General features: G+C 39.8%; 1 protein-coding gene across 1 annotated transcript; it reads left to right on the forward strand.

Annotated features, from left to right (window-relative positions):
• Positions 1-1270: 1270 nt before the first annotated feature.
• MAP1A (microtubule associated protein 1A) lies at positions 1271-27110 on the forward strand. Its single transcript, XM_040414086.1, has 5 exons — positions 1271-1348; positions 6685-6825; positions 7114-15874; positions 21255-21487; positions 22345-27110. Exons 3-5 carry the CDS (start codon positions 7264-7266, stop codon positions 22498-22500), a joined length of 9000 nt encoding a protein of 2999 aa, XP_040270020.1. The 5' UTR covers positions 1271-1348; positions 6685-6825; positions 7114-7263; the 3' UTR covers positions 22501-27110.

Here is a 27110-nt window from a genome sequence, read left to right on the forward strand (position 1 = left end):
CAACCCTGTATGCAGGTGCACATCGCTATGGCGAAATACATATACAAACTCAAAAACACAAATGCAATAGCACTCTGCAACTAGCACTCTGCCCTGCCTCTATGCTGGATCCAGCATAGAGGCAGGGCAGAGTGCTGGTTGCAGAGTGCTATTGCATTTGTGTTTTTGAGTTTGTACAGGTAAGGACTTACCTCTGCATCGCCGGGCTTGGGAATAAAGATGGCAGATCGCATGTGTTCGTCGGCGAACACTGCGAGCTGGCCATCACTGCTCAACACTAGTCAGGAGAAATAGCTTTCAGTCAGCTGAAAGTTTGGCTGACAGCAATCTAAAATATATACCCAGCTTTACAGTACAATAGTTGATTGATTCTGTTACAGACCGTTTTTCAGAATTCTGTAGGCTTCTGAGCTCATATTTAGTCTTCTCTGATGGTACTTCAAAGGTAGTGTATATACCATTATCTGTACAAAAATGTGATGTAGTAAAACACAAACTGTACCATAATTCAGTCCAGCAGAGAGCATCATATTTCAGGAGTTCAATTGTGTTTGAGCTGAGTGTCAGTAAAGTGTTGACTGATTCTAGTAGCAACCAGAGAATATTTTAAGATTTGAATCATACATGTTTTTTTTCCGACAAGGCCAGAAGTGGATCCAAAAAGATGGAAAAGTATAAAAAAAAAGACTGATATTCATCCCATCTTTTGTATCCACTCCCAAAAAATCTGCATATATGATTCCAGTTTAAAGGACCTTCAGATAAACATTATAGGATCCAACGAAAGATCCGTTTTTAATGATATTTTTCCCTACAAAGTACACATAAAGGAAAGGCCAGCATATTGTACATGTGGAGTATACTTATAGTTACATGTTCAGCATCGATATATCTCAAGAAGCTTGTATCAAACTTTATTTTAGAACCTACAAACTTGGTATAAAGTTTTTTAGTGTAGCCTTTGTACGGATGTAAATTCCTGAAGCACTTACAGCTGTGAAGATAATATCTTACTGAATACAAGTGTTGTGTGGGAGGAAAATTACATTCTGATTTGGGAGTAAAATGAATACAAATGCTTTTGTCACTTTCACTCAAATGACTGTTTTCCTTTATGTTCAACATTACACAAAAGTGCTTAATTTTCTATGGGGAGGTTAAATGAATGAATGAAAACAAATTATCTTTAAGACAAACATGTATTAGAGATTAATAGACCATTTTGTGCCATTTAAAATGTAATACATTATGTTTTTTTTCCATAGGCCAAAGAACTTTGCAGCATCAAAGTGATGTTCTAGAGACAGTGATCTTGGTGAATCCCAATGCAGACAGCATTGTTTATGAGGTACTGTATCCATTTTATATGAATAGGAATGTTCACTTCTGAAATGAAGTCTTTAACCAAGTCTGAAGCTACACAATTGAGCATTTTCCTTCATCTTCTGCTCTGAATGCCCAAACATGAAAAAGTATATACAGTAGATGTCTGTTGTAGTTATTTATAAGAGCTTGTTGTTTTTCGCTATTAGCTCCATCTGCTTAACCATTCCATGTCCCTTGCATGCCCACAATGCTTAGCACATGGAATGCTTGGATATTTAGTACTGGAAACTAGTTCTTACCTATAGTGATCATGATGTCCTCAAGTCAAGTTTTCAGCAACTTTGTATATTTTTTTTCTTTTGTGGCTTTGGACTGCAGGAGAAGAATTGCTGAAGCTGAGCTCTGTAAAAGAGCTTGGTGTGAAGATGGCCATACATCTTAGGCTACTTTCACACTGGCATTTTGGCTTTCCGTTTGTGAGATCCGTTCAGGGCTCTCAGTTTGGCACTAATGCATTCTGAATGGAAAAGGATCCGCTCAGAAGGCATCAGTTTGCCTCCATTCCGTCTCCATTCCGCTCTGGAGGCGGACACCAAAACGCTGCTTGCAGCGTTTTGGTGTCCGTCTGACGAAACTGAGCCAAACGGATCCGTCCTGACACACAATGTAAGTCAATAGGGACGGATCCGTTTTCTATGACACAATAGAAAACGGATCCGTCCTCCATTGACTTATAATGGTGTTCAAGACGTATCCATCTGGGCTATGTTAAAGATAATACAAACGGATCCATTCTGAACGGATGCAGACATTTGTATTATCTGAACGGATCCGTCTGTGCAGATCCATGACGGATCCGCACCAAACGCGAGTGTGAAAGTAGCCTAACATAACTATCGGCAACAACTCCATCCAGACAGTGTGTATATTTTCTCAATTGGTAGAGGGAATTATCCACTGCTAGACCCCTGGTTGCTTATCTCTTGTGATAAAGAATTGGCAAGATGGATTTCAACATGCCCGATCCTTCTTTACTCTGATGTCTATGAACACCCCCATATAAATTAGATGGTCAGCCAGTCTAGCCAAGTCTCATCTAAAGTTCATGGCCACCTTAAAGGGGTTCTCTGGGAATTAAGAAAATGAAAATACTTAAATATTACTTTATTATAAATATATTCCCAAATGCCTATAATGACTAATTTTGTCTGTGGAGCAATCATTAGTAGAAATAAAATGGCCGCCGTCCTATTCATACACATAAAACCTGTCCTAATCACACAGCAGGACAAACACTGAGCTAAAGAGTTGTCTCATCCTCCTCTCTGCTCTGCTTGTCAGGGAATATGGTCCTGAATATAGTTTAAAGAGGACCTTTCACCTGGATATCCTTAATCTAATTATTATCCTACCTTATAGTGCGGCCCCCACTGTCTTGTCACTTATTTTTTTTCTAAAGAACCCACCGTTCGTCCGCTGTGGTCCCTGTATTTTTTGGCGCCTCATATGCTAATGAGGCAACTCGGTTATACTAGGCATGGACTTGTATTTATCCTGGGCGCAGTTATCTTGTCCCTGGCTGCAAGCGCATCCAATCAGAGCGCCCTGCTCTTAGCCAGAGAGAAGGAGCTTAAGTTCTCACGAGAATCGCAGCTCCTTCTCCCGCTGGATTTCCAGGTGAAAGGTCCTCTTTAATATCATCTTCATCTGAACCTCTGTCCATGAGGAGACATGAAGTACAGAGAGAATGGAAAGACTGTGTTAATGGAGACTGCATACAAGTGCTGCTGCCCATTACACACACCCTCCGCTCTGTACTTCATGTCTCCTCATGACCTCTATTTCCACAGAGATTCAGCTGAAGATCAAATTATACTGTATTCAGGACTATATTCCCTGACAGGCAGAGCAAAGAGGAGGATGAGGCAGCTCTTTAGCTCAGTGTTGTTAAGTAACTTGTCCTCCTGTGTGATTAGGACAGGTTTTTGTGTGTACTAATAGGACAGTGACCATTTTATTTATTCTAATGATTGCTCCCCCAACAAAACAAGCCATTATTAATAATGAAAGGCATTTTGGAATATATTTATAACTAGCAAAAGGACCTGTCTTTGCACGGGTATATTTCATCTATTTAATTTAATGTTTGTGTGTGTCGTTAAAAGATATCGACAGTATTCTCTATAACAGTGACATCTACAGTACTCTGCCCTTTAACAGTGACCTCCACAGCGGTCTGCTCCCTTAACAGTAACATCCACAGCGCCCTCCCATTTAACAGTGACCTCCACAGCGGCCTTCCCTTTATTAGTGACCTCTACAGTACCCCGTCTCGTTAACAGTGATTTCCACAACAACCCGCCCCCTTAACAGTGACCTCCATAGAGCTCCCTTAAAATGTGACTTCCACAACACCCCGCCCCCTTAACAGTGACCTCTACAGCACCCCTCCCCTTAACACTGACCTCCATAGCGGACCGTCCCCTTAACTGTGACCTCCACTGTTCGCTGCCCCCTTAACAGAGACCTCCACAGCGCCCTCCCCTTTAACTGTGACCTCCACAGCATCCCCCCGTAACAGTGAACTCCACAGCATCCTGCCCCATTAACAGTGACCTCCACTGCAGCCCGCCCCTTTAACAGTGACCTCCACAGCATCCTACCCCTTTAGCAGTGACCTCCACAGCGGCCGCCCCTTTATTAGTGACCTCCACAGTACCCCATCTCCTTAACAGTGATTTCCACAACACCCCATCCCCTTAACAGTGGCCTCTACAACAATCTGCCCCTTAACACTGATGTCCATAGCGGACCATCCCCTTAACTGTGACTTCCACAGCAGTCTGCCCCTAGGGTGGCCAGAGGTTGGGTTTTTGGCCGGACAGTCCAGCTTTCAGACTCCTTGTCCTCCGTCCAACGCAGGGCTCGGACGTACACAGGGATGTCCTTTTGAACAGCTCACTCTCAGACAGCAGCACTGTGTTATCTGAGCGTGAGCTGCAGGGAGAAAGTCACCTTCCCTCCCACCCCTGCAGCTGACAGAAGTTGATTTTTACCTTAATTTTTTCAATCCCTGTCGGCTGCAGAATGGGAGGGGGCATGGATTAATGAGATCAGGGGCGTGGCTTAGCTGGGCCTGGGGGCAGGGTTTTTAAGTCCATCTTTTGAGGGTGGCATAAATAGCCACCTAACCTGCCCCTGAACTGTGACATCCACAGCACTCTGCTCCCTTAACAGTGTCATTCAGAGCGCCCTGCCCCTTTAAAGCTGATCTACAGCAGTGAAGACAAATGGCTGGGTTGTTATGGAAACCAAGTGTAAAACTGTGTGTATGTGCAGACTAAGGGCCTACAAGCTTCTATTGGCTGATAAGGGTCATGTGACCAGGCTTCTATTTGCTAATGAATTTTTTTTTTTTATATCTCAGGAACGGTACGTGCTAGAGAGCTGAGACCCGGTCTAAAACCTTCCTGACGTACCTGTGTACCAAATTCCGTGATTGTAAATGCGACGGTGCAGATTCCTTTAGCGGACATACACACATACAAACATACACTCAGCTTTATATATTAGATAAAGTACGGTAATATTTAAGTATTTTCATTTTCTTCATTTCCGGAGAACCTCTTTAAAGAGAACCTTTCAGCTCTCTTATGCTGTCTCTCTGAGGTCTTAGGTTTGACTGTTAAGTTTGAATCGATATATGGTGTGCAGCTAGCCATACCAGAGTTGAGTCAATTATCTGCTTGATATGTATCTTACCCCCGCACCCCAGATGATGATTGAATTTTTTTCCCATGCACAACAGGGCAAAAACTTGGCAATCATCGTATGTAAGGCCGGTAAGTGCAGGGACAGCATGCATATCAAGCTGCCCCTACTCTCAGCTAAACTACATTTTGATGTTCAATGACCCATGTACATACTTATTTGGGCCTGTTGAGAGTTATCTATTGACCAGTTCTGCAATCCCATGAATCAATAATATTAAATAGGATTAATCATACTTCTAGTTTAACCCCTAAAGTACTAGGACCATTTTTGGTTTTGCATTTTAATTTTGCCTCCCCATATTCCAATAGCCATAACTTTTTAAATTTTCCATTCATATAGCCATATGAGGACTTATTTTTTGCAGGATAAGTTGTATCTTTTAAAGGGATTCTGTCAACTGGATTTTAGTGACAGAGCTTTTAACATCATCACATTAGTCTGCTCGTTTTGTATTAAAATATACTAGTATTACTACCCTAAGTGTTGTCGTTTGTCTAGAAAATCACTTTTATTAATATGGTAATTACCTGAGTAAGGAGCCCAAGGGGCTGTCCCTCTGGTCGTTGGAGCCCAGACGCGCCCCTTCTCCTGGAGCCCAGCACTGCCCCACTGCTAATTTATTCACTCCTCATTGCCGGCTGGCGCATGTGCAGTGCGTCCTGTGAGGCCGATTCCAGGCGCTGACATGTGTATCCACGGAATGCGTTCGCTGAGCCATAAGTTCGCGCATGCACCGTGGATACACATGTCAGCGCCTGGAATCGGCCTCACAGGACGATGTTTTGATCACTGGTATTCAATTTTTTTTGGAGGGAGAAAGGCGACAAAAAAATAGCGAATTCTGTGTTATTTATTTATTTATTGGCGTTCACTGCACAGGAAATTTTAAAAAATATTTTAATAGTTCTAACATTTTTGGATGCGGCAATGCCTGATATGTTTATTTTTCTTATTGTTTATATATTTTTAGATGTAAAATTGGGAAAGGGGGTGATTTAAATTTTATTTATTTTTTACTTTTTAAATTTTTTATAATAATAGCTTTTAACCCCCTTAGGAGGCTAAAACCTGGGATCTCTTGATCCCTTTTCCCATTCACCCTAATAGAGATTCTATTAGTGAATGGGATTTTGACACGCTCCATGCTGAGCTGTACCTCATGCACAGTTTAGCAGGGAGCTTACCATGGCAGGCCTCGAAGGCTTCAGAGGTACCCAGACTGCCATGGTAACTGATCAGAGCCCTGCGGGGGCCTCTGATTGGAAGGCAGAGGGAGCCGCATTCCTCTGCCTTACCTCACAGATGCTACAATCGGTGTTGATTGTGGCATTTGAGGGGTCAAATGAAGGTGTTTGTCGTGATTGCAATTCTTTGTCATTGCGCCCGGGTGTCTGCCATGTATGGAGCTGGCTCACTGCAGTAACCCGCACCATACATTAACTCAACCAGCATCACATATTGGTATGTCACGGTGGCTAAAGTGGTTATTATATTTTTATCTTGCATATTGCAATGGTTGTTATTACTATCATTTTTTCCTTAATATATTGTTTGACTAAAAACGGTTTCTAACTTTACTACTAGGTACGCTCTTTGATCACAGATCCTGCTGCTTACAAGCTCCTTATTCTCAGTGGCCAGTGCTCTGACCAGGAAGGAGACTTAATTTTGCAAAGTGGTACCTTTCCAATACAAAGACTTGGAGAGGTGTTCAGTGATCCAGAGGTAAGTATGTAAGAAACATACAGTTCCTACCAATGGACATATTGCATATTACATTGTATACACATTTCTGCTTTCTATGTGCCTATTTACTTTCTAAAATGTTATACTCCAGACCATTTGAGTCATATTGATAAAAACCTCTTATAGCAGGGAGGAACAGTTTATGTATTTTATTAAGTACTAATATATCTTCATATGGATTTAATTACATTAACATTGTACTATGTACTGTATGTCGCTTGGAATTCTGTGTGACTAATGGTTTTTCATATATCTGTGTCACTGCAGGTCTGCCAACTCTTCAGTAACACTGATCCAGAGATTAAATCTTCCTTAACTGTTTCTTGTTTGGAAGAGGGAGGTTGGTGCAACCTTGGACATTCCAGTTTCCAGGATATCATAAATTGGAAATTAAACCCCGAGATTGTTTTACCTGCAATGGATGGTGTTTCAGAATTTGCAGACTATGTCTCAGAGACAGTTGATGTTCCCTCTCCTTTTGATCTCTTGGAACCACCAAATTCAGGTGGATTTTTGAAGTTGTCAAAGCCATGTTGTTACATATTTCCAGGAGGAAGGGGAGACTCCGCCCTTTTTGCTGTCAATGGATTTAATATCCTGATAGATGGTGGCTCAGAAAGAAAATCTTGTTTCTGGAAGTTGGTTCGGCATTTGGATAGGATTGATTCCATATTGCTCACACATATTGGAGCAGATAATCTGCCTGGAATAAATGGACTTCTTCAACGAAAGATAGCCGAGCAAGATGAAGAACAATCTCAGGGCTCCACTGCATATAGCGACTGGATGAAGAACCTCATATCCCCAGAACTGGGGGTAGTGTTTTTTAATGTCCCAGATAAACTGAAAATGCCTGAATCTAGTATGAAAGTTAAAAGAAGCATTGAAGAAGCTTGTCTGACACTACAGTACTTAAATAAACTAGGAATTAAATCTGAACCTTTATACAGGGTAGTTAGTAACACAATAGAGCCCATAACATTGTTTCACAAAATGGGAGTTGGTAGGTTGGATATGTATGTCCTGAATCCAGTAAAAGACAGCAAAGAAATGCAGTTTTTAATGCAGAAATGGGCTGGAAACAGCAAAGCAAAAACCGGTATTATTTTAGCAAATGGAAAAGAGGGTGAAATTTCAGTACCATATCTTACATCTATCACTGCCCTTGTTGTTTGGCTCCCTGCTAGCCCAACAGAAAAAATAGTGCGCGTTTTGTTTCCTGGAAATGCTCCACAAAATAAGATCCTAGAAGGTCTAGAAAAGCTAAAACATTTAGATTTCCTAAGATATCCAGTTGCAACACAAAAAGATATATCCAGTGGTGGACTCTCATCTACTGGTAAGCACACAAAAATAAAGCAAAGGGCTGACAGCAAGGAAAGTCTGAAGTCCTCTACACGACCAAGCACAGGTAAGCCAGGTAAAAAAGAAGATATTTCTGAAGAACTGGCTAAAGATATTAAACTGGATATTACGAAAGAAATAAAGCAAGAGAAAAAAATCAAAGAATCAGCAGATAAACATATTGAGAAACCTTTAAAAACTGAAAAGGTAAAAACAGAGTCAATTGATTCAGCAAAATTAGAAAAGAGAAAACTTTTGAAAGAAAAAACAGGCAAAAAATTCATCAAGGATAAGATTTCCAAACTCGATGAAAAGAAGGATAAAGAAAAGAAAGAAATAAAGAAAGAAAAGATAGATATAAAAAAAGAAAATATTAAGAAAGAAGAAAAGAAAGATGTAAAGAAGGAAGAGAAAAAAAGGGAAGTTAAACTTGAAGCTAAGAAGTTACTAAAACCTGACTTACGACCATTTACTCCCGAAGTGAGAAAAACATTACACAAAGCAAAGGTTCCTGGAAAACTCAGAACCGAAAAAGCTAAAAGTAAACCTGAAAAAGATGTCACAATTGAACAAAAAGTAAGTTATGTACAACAAGTACATATGGAAAAGTTACCACAAATGGCTGATATAGCAGAGCAAAGATCAGTTATGTCTTCTCCAGAGGATCTAACCAAAGACTTTGAAGAGTTGAAGCATGAAGACAACCTAGAACAATCCATTACAAAAGAAGATGACACCGCTCTTTCAGAACAAAAAACTATTGAAAATAGACCATCAGATATGTTAATGATTCAAAGTCAGTTGAAAGACGAAATCATGTTAGATGAAGTAACATCTGATAAGAAAAGCCCACTTGAATCCCCAGATGAAGGTATCACAACCACTGATGTAGAAGGAGACTCGCAGCATGAAGAGAAACTAATGTATCAAGCAGATGAGACAACTGAAATGGTTGACGAAGGTGCAGCAATGGAGGAACCTGCTGAGATGGCAGAATTTGAGGAAGATATAAATACAGAAGAAGAAACTACTCCAGATGTTGATAACGTGAGAGTGCCAAGCAGAAACAAATTTGAATCAATGCCAACCTTAGACATTCAAGACTTAGAGATGGATGAAGATAAGGAAAATGACCTGGATGAAAAGGGAATATTTGATAGAAAACAAAAAGAACAAATTATTGTACAATGTGAAGATGATTATATTGGCAAAAATGCAGAAGATGACAAAGAAACAGAAAAAAATATAGATGTAGTGGAAAAAGGAGATGTAGAAGAAATGGAAGAATATTCTGAAGACCCTAGAGAGGATCTGAAGCGAAAGGATGCTGAATACACAGAGAACTTGAGTGAACAGGAAGAAAACATGTCCATTGGTTTTACAATGTCATTGCAAAAAGAGACTGATGCAGAAGTAAACATATATGACAAAAATGTATCAAAGGAGCCATCATACTTAACTGGTGTCCCTGGATCATCTGGAACTGCTACAGAACACATATCTTACATCCAAGATGAAACAATACCAGGTTATTCCGAAACAGAACAAACAATTTCTGATGAGGAAATACATGATGAACAGGAAGAACGAATTCCTCATTTACAGTATGATGTAGGCAGTTATGATATTTCTGTCCCAGACCATCCTGGGTCATTTGAGGCAATACATGGCATCAAAGCAGTTTCATCTTCTGAGGTGCCTACAAAAGGTTATGTTATGCAAGAATCAGAAATAGTGGGTTATTCTACTAATATTGTTGCTGCTCCACTTGCAGAGGAGGAACACGTTTCTTCAGCAACATCTATAACTGAGTGTGACAAACTGTCTTCTTTTGCTACATCTGTTGCAGAAGACCAGTCTATGGCTTCTATTACTGCACCAAAAACTGAAGAGACTGGAAAAAGTTCTTTACTACTTGATACAGCAAACAGTATTCCATCTTCTCACACTGAGGCGACTCAAGGAATAGAATATTTGCCATCTGCAGGCACTATATCACCCACATCCTCTCTAGAAGAGGATAAATGTTTTAAATCCCCTCGAGCAGAAGATTTTCAGTCTTTGATGGTGGCAGGAAAAGACCATCTGCGTGGCCCCGCACAGGATGAAGAACTTGATGATGAGACAACAAATTTTGAGACACATGGTAAAAAACACTATAGTCCACTTTTATTTTCTGAACATGAAGCTAGTGAAGTGCAATATGCTAGTAGTATAGATATGAAGATATCTTCTGTTATTTCTGGAGGTGAAGTGGACAAAGTTGATTCAAGCTTTGGAGAAGCTGAGGAAAGATGCTTAAGTCCTGATGACAGCACTGTAAAAATGGCATCTCCAACTCAGTCGGGTCCTACAAGCACAGGACATACCCCTTCTCACCAATCCCCTATAGATGACAGGTCTGAAACTACACAAGCTGAACTCTTTGAAGCAGCAGATATACTTAAAAATGAGAAAAAGGATGAAAAACAAGTATTATATGAGTCATCTGCAGAAAGTAGAGAACACTTGGATAAGCCAATCACACAAAAAGAAGTGCCTTTTGGAGGTTCTGTGCAGGATTCAGATGTGAAAAATTTGCTAAATGCAGGGGCACCATATACTTGTGATCTAGACAATGAATATTTTGTTAAAGGCTCATCAGTGCCAGTGACCAAAGAAATGATGGAAATCAAGGGAGAAATAATTCCTCAGAAAAATATTGACAATGATAATAGATGTATGGACAATGAAAAAAATGATTTAACTAAGGATGGAGTGTTTTCAACAAGTTCAGAGCCATATATGCAACTTGAAGATTTAGTTTCATCTGAGGAAGTCTCACATGATTATTTATTGTCCACCCATAAAGAAACAGATTCTAATCTACTGCAGTCAATATCACCCCAACAAATGTCAGCAGCATATAGTGATTATTCTGAAGTCATGGAGCAAAGTCATGAAAAAGATGATACATCAACTGAGAGCTCTAAACAAGACATTTTCCTAGAAGATGCAAAATCCCTTTCTTTTACAGAACAAGGAAAAGAAGATGATACATCCTTACAGATGTCTTTAATAGAACAAAGTCCAATTGTAAATGAAACATATCAAGGAAGCCCCACAAGAGAAACATATTTAGATGATGAAAGTCCTTTTCAGTTGAAAGATCAGACTCAAAAGGAAGACATGAAATGTTCATCAGATGAAATATCAGCAGAATGTGTGAATCCTTTGCTGTCTGTGACGAAAAGCTTTGGTGAGGAACAAAAACATCTGGAGGCAGTTGATACACCATTTCAAGATAGTGCTCAATTCTTCATGACACCTGAATCTAAAGAGGATAAACAAACATTTTCAGAAGTCCATTCAGAAGAGTCATCAGTGGCAAAGACACATTCATATCATTCTGACAGTCAGGTCCAGCAAAAAGAAGAAAAATCTCTTCTAATTTCTTCTTCAACCCCTGATGACTCAGAGTCATTTTCTTTTGCAGACCATAGCCCTCTCAAAGGTGATTCAATTGAAATAAGTATTACAGAAAACCAAGAATCTTGTCCTTTTCAGGAGCCATACAAGGATTTCCACCATTCCGAATCTTCTCTTGGCTCTGTAAAATCAGCAGAAAATGTATTAGAAAAGAAAGAAATCTCATACGAATCCAGAAAAGATACATATAATGATGATGACATTGATAATGAAAAGTCCTATGAAACTGAAAACATTTATATGAAACAGATGACCAGTGACAAGAGAGTGTGGTTTACAGAAGAACGGTTTGAAGAAGAACAAGAAAAAACTCAATACTTAAGAAAAGAAAACTATAAACTACGGTATACTGAAGAAGGCGAAAGCACATTTCTTGAGGATACCCTTGATTGGGAAGAGCAGTCTAAAGAACACTCTTCTTTCAGTTTAGATGCTGTAAACCAAGAAACAGCTAATAAAACAGATTCAGATATATTACATAAAGATTATGCACATTTCCAAGAGGAAAAGCATTCACAAGAGCCACTGGATTTTTCAGGTGAAAGCAAAGTTCAACTTGAAGAGTCAGTTTCACAAATAGAAGCTCCATATCATTCTCAGGATGCAAACATTTTAGACAGATTTCCCTATGTAACAACAGCTTCATCTAATACATTGGTAACACAGCATGATGGAGATAATGTACCTACAATCTTTAAGGATAGCAATACAGAATGTGTACAAGTGAAATTACAGTCTGTGGGAAAAGGTTTTGAAGAGCATGAATCAGAAGGAGAAGAAGATGGGTATCCATACTCACAGACTACCCGTGACCTCCCAGTTGCTTCCTATGAAAGTGATTTCATAAACAAAAAATGTGATCTTCAACTTGGAGAAGAAATGATTGATGTTTTTGACAAATATGAACATTCTGAAGTGGTGGAACCAGTAAAACAAAGTTACAGCTTTCACGAGGATAAACAGCATGATGTAAAAGAAAAGTCACCACAGCAGCTGTCTGCAGGTAGCTGTCCATTACAAGAACAAACCAAACATGAATACAAAGACTATGATTATTCTTCTAAAGAAAGTAAAGCGCAAGAATATGTTGAAACATCATACAAAGAGACCACATTTTCTAAAAACAATATGGACTTTGGTTTCGGAGAATATAGTGATGAACCTAAAGTAGATATTTTCTCCAAACGGGACAAAAAAGCTTCCCCAAGTTTGTTGGATACTGGCTTAAAGTCATCTTGTAGCCCATATGAATTATATTCCCAAGAGAAAGAATCATTTGGTGCCATGAAAAAAGGAACAGTGGAAGAAAGAGAGCCAACCCCTTATCCAAATGACAAGTCTTTTCAGTATGCTGAGATATATGAGAAGATAGTTGCTTCTGGAGTTGAACATATCATAGAGGAGGCAGAACCTAGCAGTGCCAGTTATCTACAGAAAGACAAGGCAGAGATACCAACTTTAGACACAGAAATATCCAAACATGAATTACTCAGTCACATATCTTCAAAAGAAGAGGAATCTCATTTATATACCTCAGCTGAGAAGGAACTCTCTTCACCAGCATCCCCTAAAGAAAAAGGAGTCAGTGCCACTTTTGAATATTCAGAAAGACATGAACATTTCTTAGCAAGTACAGATAGCAGTAAAAAGACAAATAGTTTGTCTGCTGAAAAAACTGAAAAATCACACATGGAAGGGCCATATCAAAAAACACAAACAGAAAATGAGTGTATTGTCTTCTCACTTGGAACAGATCCCTCATCAGAGACATATACAGGAGAACATGAACACCATGAAAAATCTACCTACCTTCATGCACATCATGATGATGATTATGATGATGAGGATGATGATGAAGATAACATTAGTTCAGCTAGCCAGAATATTCCCCAAGCCGAATCACAACTTCCTGAGATTAAAGACTCATATTATGAGAAAACAGAAGTACTGGAAGAAAATGCAAGTGATTCTGAACTAGAGAAAGGAGCCAATGAAAAATCTGAAAAGGAAACTAAATACCCCGGAGATAGTGTACATCCAGCGTACACCTATGGTCAAGAAAATGAAAACAACCTGTCTAATTTTGGTATTCAATCAGAGGTAAAAGTTGTAGACCATGATCACTATAATGTCCAGACTGAAATGAAAACTCTAAGCCAAAGTGACACTCATGCTCTTGGCTCATTTGCAAGAGCAGAATATAGTTTCCATGAAGATAAATGTGAAAAAGAAGATACAGACTACACATATTCTCCTTTCGCATCAAAAAGTGAGTCTACAAAAGATCCAAATCAAACTTGTTTCCAAAGAGAATACCAACAGTCACAAATCAGTAGTGAAAGCTACATCGTAAGTCAGGTATCAGAAAGCTGTACCCTCAGTGGTAAGGATAAACCAACTTTCTCTGGTTTTGTAGAGCATGAGACTACAGTTTCAACATCAGCATATTCCCCTGGAGCATTTTCAGTCATAGAAAAGGAAATTGGAGAATCTTCTGACTCATACAAGATTCACCAACAATCATTAATATGTGCAGAGTCAAAAGATTTAGGTAAAGATGCATTCAATATATCACATTCTGCAAAGGGAGAGGATGAGTACTTAGAGGTCTCTGACAGAGCTTCTGAAGTAAGTTCATCTTTAACCAGATTTTCACCTCTAAGTCCCCAGAAAGATGCTTTATATTCTAATATCTCTGTTCAACAGTATACTGAAGTGGACTGCCAGAAACGTGATTCTCAAAGTTTGTCAGAAACATCATCTGAAGCTAGTACACCAGTTAAAAAGGACACTACTGAAGGTTTTTACTCACAAATGATTAGTGGCTATGCAGCAGAGGCAGATCCAGTTGTAAGGAATTTATGGGATGTATCACCTCTGGTTCCTGCTGATGCTATCAGGTCTTCAGATGAAAAAGATGTCACTGACAATCAGGAATCTTCATGTTCCTATGACATGGATGACTGCACATTACCATGCAGAGTTGAATGTAAAAAGACCTCTTGCACATCTGATACAGTAAAAGAAACCATCACTGTACATGAGGATATTACACAGGGAGAAAGTGCAGGAGCAGCATATTCACCATCTAAGGATCTTACATCATTTTTACCCCATCAACAGGAAGAATCAACAGCAAATGGCCCGACTGAGATTAACAATGTGCCAGAATTATTCCAACACTCACAATATGTTGACAAACAGATGTACTCTTCTGATATAAAAGATGAAAAGTTATCTCCAGATTCAGATACAGAATCTTCACCATACTTTGAGGAAGATACAGAAAAACCTGACAGACCTTCTACACTCATGTCTCCAGAACACACATTTCATCCTTATTTTTCTGATGCACGGAGAGCTAGAGGATCTGAAGATCATGGAGATGCTTCCCATGAAGTTGAAACATGTATGGGTACATCAACTGAGTATGAACACAAATTATCTTCATCAGAATATATGCATAGGAAGGGGGAACTTTCTCCATCTTTCATCAATCCTAGTCCTCTTGACCTTTCGGATGACAGTGATGTTTCACAAGATCAGGGTCACCCTTCAGTTAAGGGAAGGACCCATCATGTAAAGAAACGTTTAGTTGAGGGTGGTACAGCTGATGAAACACCTCCAACATCTGTCAGTGATTCAGGATCATCTCAGTCAGACTCAGATGTTCCACCTGAAACAGAAGAATGTCCATCTATAACAGCTGATGCTGCAATGGACTCTGATGAAGATGCAGACTTTCTACCTGTAGATAAAGCAATGGGAAACTCTCATCACAGTAATCCAAGACAAGGCCATGATCCACATCCAGCACCAATGATGGATCCCTGCCCTCATCCTCCTCATCCAGATGTCTGCATGGTAGATCCTGAAATGCTGGTTAATGAGTTAAATCCTGTAAAAGGAGACAAGGTACTTAAAAAGGATCTAAAAGACAAAACTAAGGGTGTGAGGAAACCTTTAAGTAAACCAAAATCAACCTCTCCAGCTAGGAAACTAGAGCCTAAGGGAAAACGTTCTCCAACAATATCGAAACAGACATCACGGGAGACTACAGACAAATCTCTAAAAAATTCAGCGGTGAAGAAGGAAACAACAGAAAAGTCTCTGAAGACAAGAAGTACATTGCAAATGCATTCTTCAAGAGAAGAGAAAGAAGATATATCTAAAAGCAGTAATTTGGGCAAACTGGTAAACGGTGTCAGATCAACAGGTAAATGCATTTTTTTTAATTGTAAAAAAATTTGTGTATATACAGTACAGACCAAAAGTTTGGACACGCCTTCTCATTCAAAGAGTTTTCTTTATTTTCATGACTATGAAGGCATCAAAACTATGAATTAACACATGTGAAATTATATACATAACAAACAAGTGTGAAACAACAGAAAATATGTAATATTCTAGGTTCTTCAAAGTAGCCCCTTTTGCTTTGATTACTGCTTTGCACACTCTTGGCATTCTCTTGATGAGCTTCAAGAGGTAGTCCCCTGAAATGGTCTTCCAACAGTCTCGAAGGAGTTCCCAGAGATGCTTAGCACTTGTTGGCCCTTTTGCCTTCACTCTGCGGTCCAGCTCACCCCAAACCATCTCGATTGGGTTCAGGTCCGGTGTCTGTGGAGGCCAGGTCATCTGGTGCAGCACCCCATCACTCTCCCTCATGGTCTAATAGCCCTTACTTTCAAAGTTTTCCCAATTTTTCGGCTGACTGACTGACCTTCATTTCTTAAAGTAATGATGGCCACTCGTTTTTCTTTACTTAGCTGCTTTTTTCTTGCCATAATACAAATTCTAACAGTCTATTCAGTAGGACTATCAGCTGTGTATCCACCTGACTTCTCCTCAACGTCACTGATGGTCCCAACCCCATTTATAAGGCAAGAAATCCCACTTATTAAACCTGACAGGGCACACCTGTGAAGTGAAAAACATTTCAGGGGATTACCTCTTGAAGCTCATCAAGAGAATGCCAAGAGTGTGCAAAGCAGTAATCAAAGCAAAAGGCGGCTACTTTGAAGAACCTAGAATATGACATATTTTCAGTTGTTTCACACTTGTTTGCTATGTATATAATTCCACATGTGTCAATTCATAGTTTTGATGCCTTCAGTGTGAATCTACAATTTTCATAGTCATGAAAATAAAGAAAATTCTTTGAATGAGAAGGTGTGTCCAAACTTTTGGTCTGTACTGTACATTGCAAACAGGAAAATTATACTCTCTTTTTATGAAAGCATCGTTGAAGATGCTTGTTGTACGAAAGAACATGTATTCTTTTTTCTACAAAATAATGTCAATATAGCATTAGGACATAGAAGAAGCCAAAATGTGTTGTTTCTCGCTTGTATTTTTAGTTTCAATACAGTGAAAGCTTAAGTTACAATGGCCTCAGGTTGCCATCATTTCATCATACAATGTTCTTTCTTGGGCCACTTTGAAGGTCACTTTACACAGGCCAAATGACAGGCAGTCATGGTGAATGAACTAAACATTCTCGATAATTGCCTGATTGTGAGTGGTGGTAAGGATACTTTCACACTAGCGTTTTTTTTTTCCGGCATAGAGTTCCATCCTAGGGGCTCTATACCGGAAAAGAACGGATCAGTTTTATCCCCATGCATTTTGAATAGAGAGTAATCCGTTCAGGATGCATCAGGATGTCTTCAGTTCAGTCTTTTTGACTGTTCAGGACGGAGATAGTACCGCAGCATGCTACGGTTTTATCTCCGTCCAAAAATCCGGAACACTTGCTGGAATGCTGGATACGTCCTTCCGGTCTGCGCATGCGCAGACCAAAAAAATTTTTAAAAGAATAAATGCCAGATCCGTTTTTCCGGATGACACCGGAAAGACGGATCCGGCATTTCAATGCATTTGTAAAACAGATCAGGATCCTGATCAGTCTTACAAATGCCATTAGTTGGCATACGTTTTGATGGATACGGCAGGCAGTTCCGGCGACGGAACTGCCTGTCGGATTCCTCTGCCGCAAGTGTGAAAGTACCCTAAGAACTGCATTTACATGCAGCAATCATCTCCTCTGTATGGAAACAAGTGATCGTTTCTGTGGATGTTCATCACTATACATATCAGCTGTCCAGATTGTTTCTGGGCAGCAGATCCATGTTTGCAGAAATAATGGTTTTGGGTGCTGCACAATGCTTTCACCCGATGAATGAGCGTTTGCTTGTGCATTCAGTGATTGGTTGCACATTTACATAGGGCAATTCTAGGGAATGAGTTATCAGCAGTACACTATGGTATTTGTATACTGCTCTGCCAAGGTGAACTGTTCCTTTGGCCATCAGGTGTCCCTTTTATTCTCCTTGTACATTGTGTCGTGTATAGCACTCGGGAAAAGCTCTTGTCCTCACCAAATAAAGTGTGATGCTCACTTTATCCGTTTTAGTCTACTTTCACACTCACGTTTTGGCTTTCCGTTTGTGAGATCCGTTCAGGGCTCTCACAAGCGGTCCAAAACAGATCAGTTTTGCCCTAAATGCATTCTGAATGGATAAGGATCCGCTCAGAATGCATCAGTTTGCCTCCGTTCCGTCTCCATTCCGCTTTGGAGACAGACACCAAAATGCTGCTTGCCTCGCTTTGGTGTCCGTCTGACGAAACTGAGCCAAACGGATCCATCCTGGCACACAATGTAAGTCAATGGGGACGGATTCGTTTTCACTGACACAATCTGGCACAATAGAAAACGGATCCGTCCTCCATTGACTTTCAATGGTGTTTTAAGATGGATCGGTCTTGGCTATGTTACAGATAATACAAACGGATCCGTTCTGAACGGATGCAGACGGTTGTATTATCTGAACGGATCCGTCCATGACGGATCCGCACAAAACGCGAGAGTGAACGTACCCTTACACAGTTTCTCACTTCAACAAATTGTATTTACCATGTAGAGAAAGTTAATACAAGGCACTTACTAATGTATTGTGATTGTCCATATTGCATCCTTTGCTGGCTGGATTCATTTTTCATTCACATTATACACTGTTCATATGCAGGGATTATGACCACCCTGTAATCCAGCATTGGTGGCTGTGCTTGCACTCTATAGGAAAAAGCTCTGGCTTTCTGGTGGCTGGGACTGCGGGAGTGCGCATAGGCCAGTTTATTTTCCTATAGTGTGCAAACACGACCACCACTGCTGGATTGCAGGGTGGTCATAACCACTGGATACGACCAGTGGAAATGTGATGAAAAAATGAATAAACCCAGCAAAGGAGGCAATATGGACAATCACAATACATTAGTCTACATGATAAATGCCATTTGATGAAATAAGACAACCCCTTTAATTATCTGCTTACAGTTTTCCATAAAGTAATGCCCTCACATTGCAATAGGCTCAGCTAATAGTGGTTGTCCTAAAATGAATTTACTAATTTTGTAATCTTAGTGTAAACACTAAGGGGGAGATTTATCAAAACTGGTGTAATGGAAAACTGGCTTGGCTGCCCATAGCAACCAATCAGATTCCACCTTTCATTTTTCAGAGATCCTGTGTAAAATAAAAAGGGGAATCTGAATCTGATTGGTTGATGAGTTTCCAATTGTAACCACATTGTCCCTTTCGTTCTCTGAAAGACCTTTAGCAAAATGAGAGTTTGAATCTGGTTGCTGTGGACACCTGCTCCATTTTTTATTTGCAACAGATTTGGTAAATTTCTAATAGAGCTCAAAAGAGGTTGTCCAAGGTATTTAAAATTGTGCCTCATGCCAGAAAGTATTATAAAATATAAATTCATCGTATACTCACCTGTTTCTCCCCACCACTGTTAGCGCTGCACCTCTCGTGTTCCCCCTCGTGTTCGTATACAAGGCTGCAGCAGTGACGTGGAGGTATGCGGCACATGACCGCTGTAGCCAGTCACTGTCCTTGGTGATATATGGCATGAGACTGCTGAGGCCAAGGATTGTCTAAAGCAGTCATGTGCTGAATCCCTCTACATCACCACTGCAGCCTTATACAAACACCAGGAGGAGGACCAGAGGTGCGGTGCTGAGGACGGCCGGGAGAAACAGATGAGTGTAGGACGTTTTTGTTTTTTTATAGCACTTAGGCTACTTTCACATCTCTGTTAAGAAGATCCATCTGCCTAATCCTGCACAAATGTCGGCAGTTGACCTGACAAAAAAAGTTGCATGCATCGTTTTTTGTCCAGCCGAAACCCAGCATGTGTAACGGAAAGTAGTAGATCTGGCAATGTTGGATCATGCAAGATCTGGCAGGCTGGCCTGTGTTGGAACAGCCTGCTGGATCTCCTAATGGAGATGTGAACAAGGCCTTACTGGCATGGGCACATTCTGAAATAACTAAGGCAGCCTCTTTAAGTGAAAACAAACAATTTATAGAGTTTTGCAAGATTAGGTGTTGATTGTGGAGCTACCCTTTACATTCCTGCATTGCCTGTCGACATATACGTTTGATATATTCATTTACAATGAAGCCCCTTCTCCTGGGCAGTTGCAGGAGCAGAACCTCGCAGAATAACTGTTCATATTCACACTTCTCCTGATAATTACGTCTCCACAAAAGTTATTTTTTTACTACACTCTCCCGCCCCTCCCTAGTACTGTCAATAGTTTAGCATGGTCATAACCGCTGACAGACGTCCTGCAAAAATCTTTATTACCTTAATTCCACTTATAGATAAAGTATCTGTCACCTTACCAGGTGTAGACACCGTAGACATCATCTGTAGACACCGTGCAACGTGATGCACCGATGTGCCCTTTCTTATATTTCTCCTTGCGTCTAGATATCCTAAAATGAGTGTCATCAGATCTGAAAAAATCTTTTGTGTTGTTCACAACATCCGGCAAACACAAAAGGATTATTTTCAAAGTTGGTCATCTTGTGTCACTTATCTTAGGACAGCTCAATCAAAAAAGAAAGGTAGGGACATCACATCCTAGCAGGAATCATTCCCTTCAGAGTGATGCAAACCTGTATTTTTGAGTGTGGATTACAATTGTCTACTTTTTAAACCAGGTCACTTTTTAAACTAGACATGTAAATATTACTAAGCAATGAGGAGGTTTTTGATACAAATCTGCCTTGAATTTAATGCAAAACAATGTGACATTTCCATGACAGAATTAGCCTCCTGTGGATTTGATAATGACCCAGATTTACTAATGTGTCTGCATCCAAAATCTGTCTGATTGTGTCACAGTTTGGAGCAAATAGGGTTTCTACACTTTTTTCTGAATTGGTGGAAAATTGGTGGGGCTCATTGGAAAGAGATGGAGCTTTGAGGGAAAGAGCATGGCCTAAGGTGTTCCATTTTGCACCAAATTGTTCCAGAACACGCGTAAAATTCTGTCTCAAAGTAAGCGAATCAATAGTGTCTAACTTTGCACAAGAGTTATCATCCAGCCTGAGCCACTGTGATAAATCTGGTGCAAGTCTAGACAGACAGCCTGAGTTTACGCCATCTGTAGCATTAATAAATCTGGGCCTACATTATTATTACCAAAGATTTTGAATCCTAAAAAAATTATACACCATGAAATGTTGCTTTTTATTTTTTGATATTTTGCATTTAATAACATTCATACATTTCCCTTAGGAACAAGCAGCTCTAAAACCAGCTCTACTATTCCTCCTGGTCCACCAGTGTATGTGGATTTGGCATACATCCCTAATCATTGCAATGGCAAAAATACTGATCTGGAGTTCTTTAAGAGAGTTCGAGCGGCGTATTATGTTGTGAGCGGAAATGATGCAGCCAACGGGGAACCTAGCCGAGCTGTACTGGACGCACTCTTGGAAGGGAAGTCCCAGTGGGGAGAAAACTTGCAAGTAAGTTTTAATCTTAGTGGAGTGTCCTTTGGGGCATTTCAAGAATGACATCACCTATGCAGATCATAGGAGATAAATACCTTATTGTTACAGATTCCACCACAGGGACCACCACAGATCAGTATAATGTGGTTCCCTAGTCCCCCTTTTCTCATTGCAAGACCTTAATGAGGAGGAGTGAATGGAAGCTGAGCATGCGCATTGCTTCTCCATTCAAATGGGATAGGTGGAAGCCACAGCAGTCTTACATACTTCTCTTTCCCCCCCGGTCAGTTAGTTATCCCTTAACCTATGGCTATGGCATAACTTTAAAACTTAGAACAACCCTGTGAGGAATATGGATTAATATTTACTATCAGCCATGTCCTCACACCATTTGCTGAAAGATGGCAGAGGAAATCAAGCTCTACAGGGGGGCCCAGCTTCAAAGCCGCCACCAGATAGCAGAAAACTCCTAGCAGGCCACCTTTTGTTACATTTCACACCTTCAGTCAGACAGCACGGATCCTGCAGGAAAAAAACCCCAGCAGGAGGTATCAGCCCTTGCCAGGATCAATGCTACCTCCCAGACATGTTGGCACCTACATTTCATAAGGAATTATGAACCATAAATGTGCACATTATGAGAAGATGACATGACGCACATTAGGTGATATAAATTAGTGGTAATGGCACTCCGGGACATTATATGCACATGGTCACATTTTTTTACACAGCTGATTTCATATTCGTCTCGTAGGCAGATCAGCCACTGTTTTTTCTCAGATTTTAGCCTTGTGACTGTAGGCCTCAGAGTATATGCGTAAGAGGTAAATGAATATTCATCATAATTTATTGCTTTGGATTTGTTCTTCCAGGTGACGTTAATCCCAACACATGACACAGAGGTGACCCGTGAATGGTACCAACAGACCCATGAGAAACAGCAAGAACTGAATATAATGGTCTTAGCTAGCAGCAGTACTGTAGTGATGCAAGACGAATCCTTCCCAGCATGCAAAATCGAGTTTTAAGCAGCATGGCAGTCACTAACATGTCCATGCGTACTTTGTGTTTCGGTACTGTATGTGTCCAGTCTCAGCCCAGTTCTCTTCTAAATTTGGTTTGCACTTGTAATGTCAGCCTTGCCAAACCTTGCCAGAGTTATACTGGCCAGTTGTTGGGGAAGGTGAATTAAGCAGAACCTGAATTCTTACATGAATTGCAGGATACATGAAACCTTTTGATTTTATTTAGGGACGCTTTAGGACAATTTGACACTTTTACAACAAATAATTACTTGTTCTGTATGATTCCCATACAATGCACACTACTAGCACCATGACGAGAATACATAGAAGAATGGAGTGTTACAGGCTGTGAATGTTCAAGAGGACTGGGTTAGGGCTAGACATTTACCAGCAGTAAGATGGCCCCTCGAATTAATCATAAAGTAATGTTTTAGAGTGTTTAAGACTAGACCAACGTGCAGTTTGTGGGCCCTGCAAATAGATAGCTTCTATATGTTACATTAATCTGCACATTGAAAATTGTAGATCACAACACAATGCTAAGGTACGAGCAGCTTAATGGCAAATGTGAAATACTAACACAACGCATTTCATGTTCTGCAAGAAACCAAAGTATTTAAGGCTACAAGAAATAAACGCTAGTGCGTCTGCACAGGAGGCACCATTTATGTGGAGCTTTGATTTCATTTTAGAATCACTACTGCAGGACCAAAGTTGGAAGTGGGAATTTAGGAAAACATGGCACCTGTCTTCCAGAATCAGCACCACCATTGTCCATAGGTTATGTCTAGTATTGCAGCCTTATTTACTCTGAATAGAACTGAGCCGCAATATCAAACTCAGTCCAAAAACAGGAGTGACACCATTTCTGGAAAAAGCAGACATGTTTTTATAATCTCTTACAGCCCCCTTGTAAGATGTAGCCAGCATTATCCTAATATTGCATTTACACATAGGGATCTTATCTGCATTGCTTGGAATACATCAATCCATATATCTCTTACAACCACCATTAGTGCTACTATTGTAGCATATAAACAGTGATGGCAGTAGAAGGAATACCAGATTTTAGTTTACTATGATGGAAATAATTTGCCTGTGGCAGCTTTTTGTAGATTCATTTTGGGAATTGATCTGACTGGGGCCAATGGCATCCTTTAACCCAAGATCAATTTCATCTAACAATGGCTCCATCGCTGTGCTCCCGATCCTGCACTAGTTGAGCAGTCAGAGCAGTGAAGCAAAGCCTCTGCAGAATAGGGTGGTCGGATGGTTGGCATGAACAGACCTAGTAACATAGTTTTCTTTACTCTGCAAAACATATGCCAAAATGTTCCCAACACAGATTTGATGGTGTTTGAGTGGTTGTAAAAAATGAAAACCAACATTTTTTTATTTCTCTTATGTCAAACTCTGTATTATTTAACACCTGAGTAAGAGATATTACTATCTATCTATTTATCTATCTACATACCTACCTACCTATTTCTATATTATATAAATACTCTAGAATTGAAAATACTGTAGGTTTGATACTTTGGAACAATTGGACTGAGAATTCTACCAGTATATACACCAATTGTTATTTTTGCACAGTTTTTATGACAAGCTTCCAGAATGTAAAGGATCAAGCTGTTTACTGGTAGCCTCACTAGATGGTTGATTGCCAACCCAATCTTCTAACATAAAAGCCCCTATCTCCTTTTCATTGTACATAGCTGAATGTTAGCCTTTTGCCATTGAATGTTCTCTGTTTGGCAACTGGAACAAATTCCTGGCATTGTCAATATGGCAGCCCAGCATTCGATCAATTAAATTGCCAACGAGCACCATTCAGGTCAGTGTGCGTCTCCCCTGCTCATGTAAGCTGTATGGACTATAGATTCATAGAAACACGATCAGATCTCATATCTAGCCAACTGTGGAAGCTGCTACACGAACGTCACAAGACTTGTATTTGTCTTTTGTTTACAGGTTAGTTTTTGTTCGCTGCTGTAGGGAGCAATTTGCCTTACAAGAAAACACTTTCAGATTGCTGAATAGAACCATTACATATCAATGGTGAATGTTTCTGTCTAATTTATATATTTATTTTTTATGATCGCCGCTTAGCTAGTGCTATTAATTTATGGGTGTAACCTTAAAGATTATGTTTGTATTTTATTCTGTAGATATTTAGTTGCGTTTTACGTGCAATGTGTTGATTCAACCAGTGGTGTCCAAGGAGAGCCAGTGGCTTGATGTTAGGCATACTGCGCTGTAGACTGATAGTAGCTCTATTCATAGGGAAATGTAGGGAAATGTTGTAGAAATAACATAGTTGTTACATAATTGCTTTGTGAACAAAATGATGTAGGAATAGAACGAGATAAATGGTTTATTCCAGATTTTGCACTAGTGTCCACAGTCAGATTAAAACCCTTGCAGTTTTGCACATATAAAATAGCGTTCTATGATGATTACCCTGGAGTTTAAATGTATTAACCTCAAGTTCACCGTGACACCCAGGCCATCTTGTAGAAAAAGCAAAATGTTATTTTCTAGAATAAAAGATTTCACTCTTGAATATTCTTAAAAGCAAAGATGAATATAAGGGTGGGTGGTCAAGTATAAAATCTAGTGCACCCAAATATACTTAGTGATGTTGCTTATGCCAGCCATAAATAGAAGCAGGCCCACTGATCAGCCAAAAGCCACTGGTCGGGCTTCTCCAACCCCTGGCAATGTTATATTACATGGCAGCCTTTCAAATGGGCTGAACCCATAGATTGCGGTAACCATGGAGAACTCTCCTGTATGAAGTCCAAATGCCCCAATAAGGCTTATGACTGTAGGGTTTCATCAAGGTTATAAATGAAGATCAGGCCTCCGATTGGCTTTTATGGACAACACCACTTTTCTACTGCACCCTGTTGTGTCTGTTTCTTTTATATTACACTCATGTGCTTTTATGGCTAACAAGTATTTGGTGTTGAGTGAGTGGTTGTGGTGTCACAATAAAAGTTGGTTATTACACTCGTCATGTGCTTCAGTTACACAGCGCTATGACCGTAATGGGAATGTTGTGTGATGGAATGGACGTTAGTTATCAGCTGCCATTAGCCTATGTGATGGGTAATCTGTATATGTGTCTAGACCCAAAAAGCCAAAAGTCCAGCATGTTTTTCAGACCCAAAGCAAAGTTGTCAGGAATGAGATGATTTAGAACATACTTAGAATGTATGGAGGATTTGTTTGCTATGCTGAAGAGCTGTCTACTTCTGGAATCAGTTTGTATGTGAACGTCCATTCCTTATTTTACAATCCTTCTTTTATCTGGCCCTGTCTGTATTCGTGTTGTATCTGCACATTTTTTTCTACACTGCATCATTGCACAGGACTGGCATGCATTATTTATTTGGATGAAGCAGAATTATAAAGGATGCATGCACTACATTGTATTCCCATGCCTGTTCTAATAAACCTGTGTATATGTTCCATTTTTATTTTGTATGTTTGTATGTGGATGTTTGACCTACAAGCCCCATCTACTTGCTGCAATGCTTGTGGCTCTAAGCCAGCTACATAGGTGCCTGGATGCCTAGCGCACTCATTTGATGACCCAAAAGGAACACGCTAAAGCACAGCCATTTCCTTCGCTCACATGCATACGAGTGTCTAGGCAGAATAGAAATGCACTAAAAATATGAGATATGAATGTTACAATTACCCTTTATAACTTGAACTCTACCATGAAAATACAAAAAACAGGATGACTGTGTTCACTTAGAAACCTGCCTTGCACATGACAATACTGAATGGAAAACTTTACACACACAAAATTATCTTTTAAGGAAGAATGTAACCATAATTATCTTAGATCTTTTCATCCTCATGTGTGCGCGTCAAACTGTTGACTTTTTGGTTTCCCTTTAAGAAGCTTTTCAACATAGTAAAATGACAACAGTTTACCAAACCTAGCTCCTCTTTGCTGCTTTTTTATGCATTTTGGTAGTTTTGTAGCATAAAAGCAGAATACCAAGCCTAGGCCCTCTAGGTCTACACAAAAGGAAGACACCCAAGACATCCAAGGACAAGTCAACGCTCAATGCCGCTGCCGTCCACTAGATCAGAGACAATGATGGCTATCAGAGAGCAGATCCTGTAACCTTGATGGGCTGTATTCACTAATATGTATCACAACGAATACAGATTACCTGTAAATCCATTACTGTCATTAGAACATAACATATAGGTGATATATAAAAATAGAAACACGTAAAATCAGCTGTTGCTTGTTTCTGCATGTGGACTACAGGGAGTTCTACTCCTGTATGTAATAGATAAAACTAAAAATAACTATTTTACAACTATATAAAAAGTGAACATGTCTTAATTGTATTGAAAATTGCAACCTGTATTCCTGATAGCTTCTTTCTACGTTGTATGGTGTATAAATAAACCCTCGACTTTTTATTCTTTCCCCTTTATGTTCTATAGCGTTAATTATAAACTTGTTTCCCAGAAAGGTTTTGTTCTGTTCATTAATTTCCCCTATCTGTGTGCAATATTATGTCCTTCTGAACTTCTGTACATGGAAACGCCTGAAACTCTAACAATAAAATTACATCAGT

The sequence above is a fragment of the Bufo bufo genome, chromosome 1 (assembly GCF_905171765.1).
Source record: "Bufo bufo chromosome 1, aBufBuf1.1, whole genome shotgun sequence".
In the NCBI taxonomy this organism is placed as follows: domain Eukaryota; kingdom Metazoa; phylum Chordata; class Amphibia; order Anura; family Bufonidae; genus Bufo; species Bufo bufo.

Bases quoted from the DNA above. Each gene is read 5' to 3' on its own strand.
- MAP1A (XM_040414086.1), top strand. From the start codon at position 7,264: ATGGATGGTGTTTCAGAATTTGCAGACTATGTCTCAGAGACAGTTGAT. The intron at 15,875-21,254 runs GTAAATGCATTT...CATTTCCCTTAG, and splicing joins AAACGGTGTCAGATCAACAG to GAACAAGCAGCTCTAAAACC. The intron at 21,488-22,344 runs GTAAGTTTTAAT...TTGTTCTTCCAG, and splicing joins AGTGGGGAGAAAACTTGCAA to GTGACGTTAATCCCAACACA.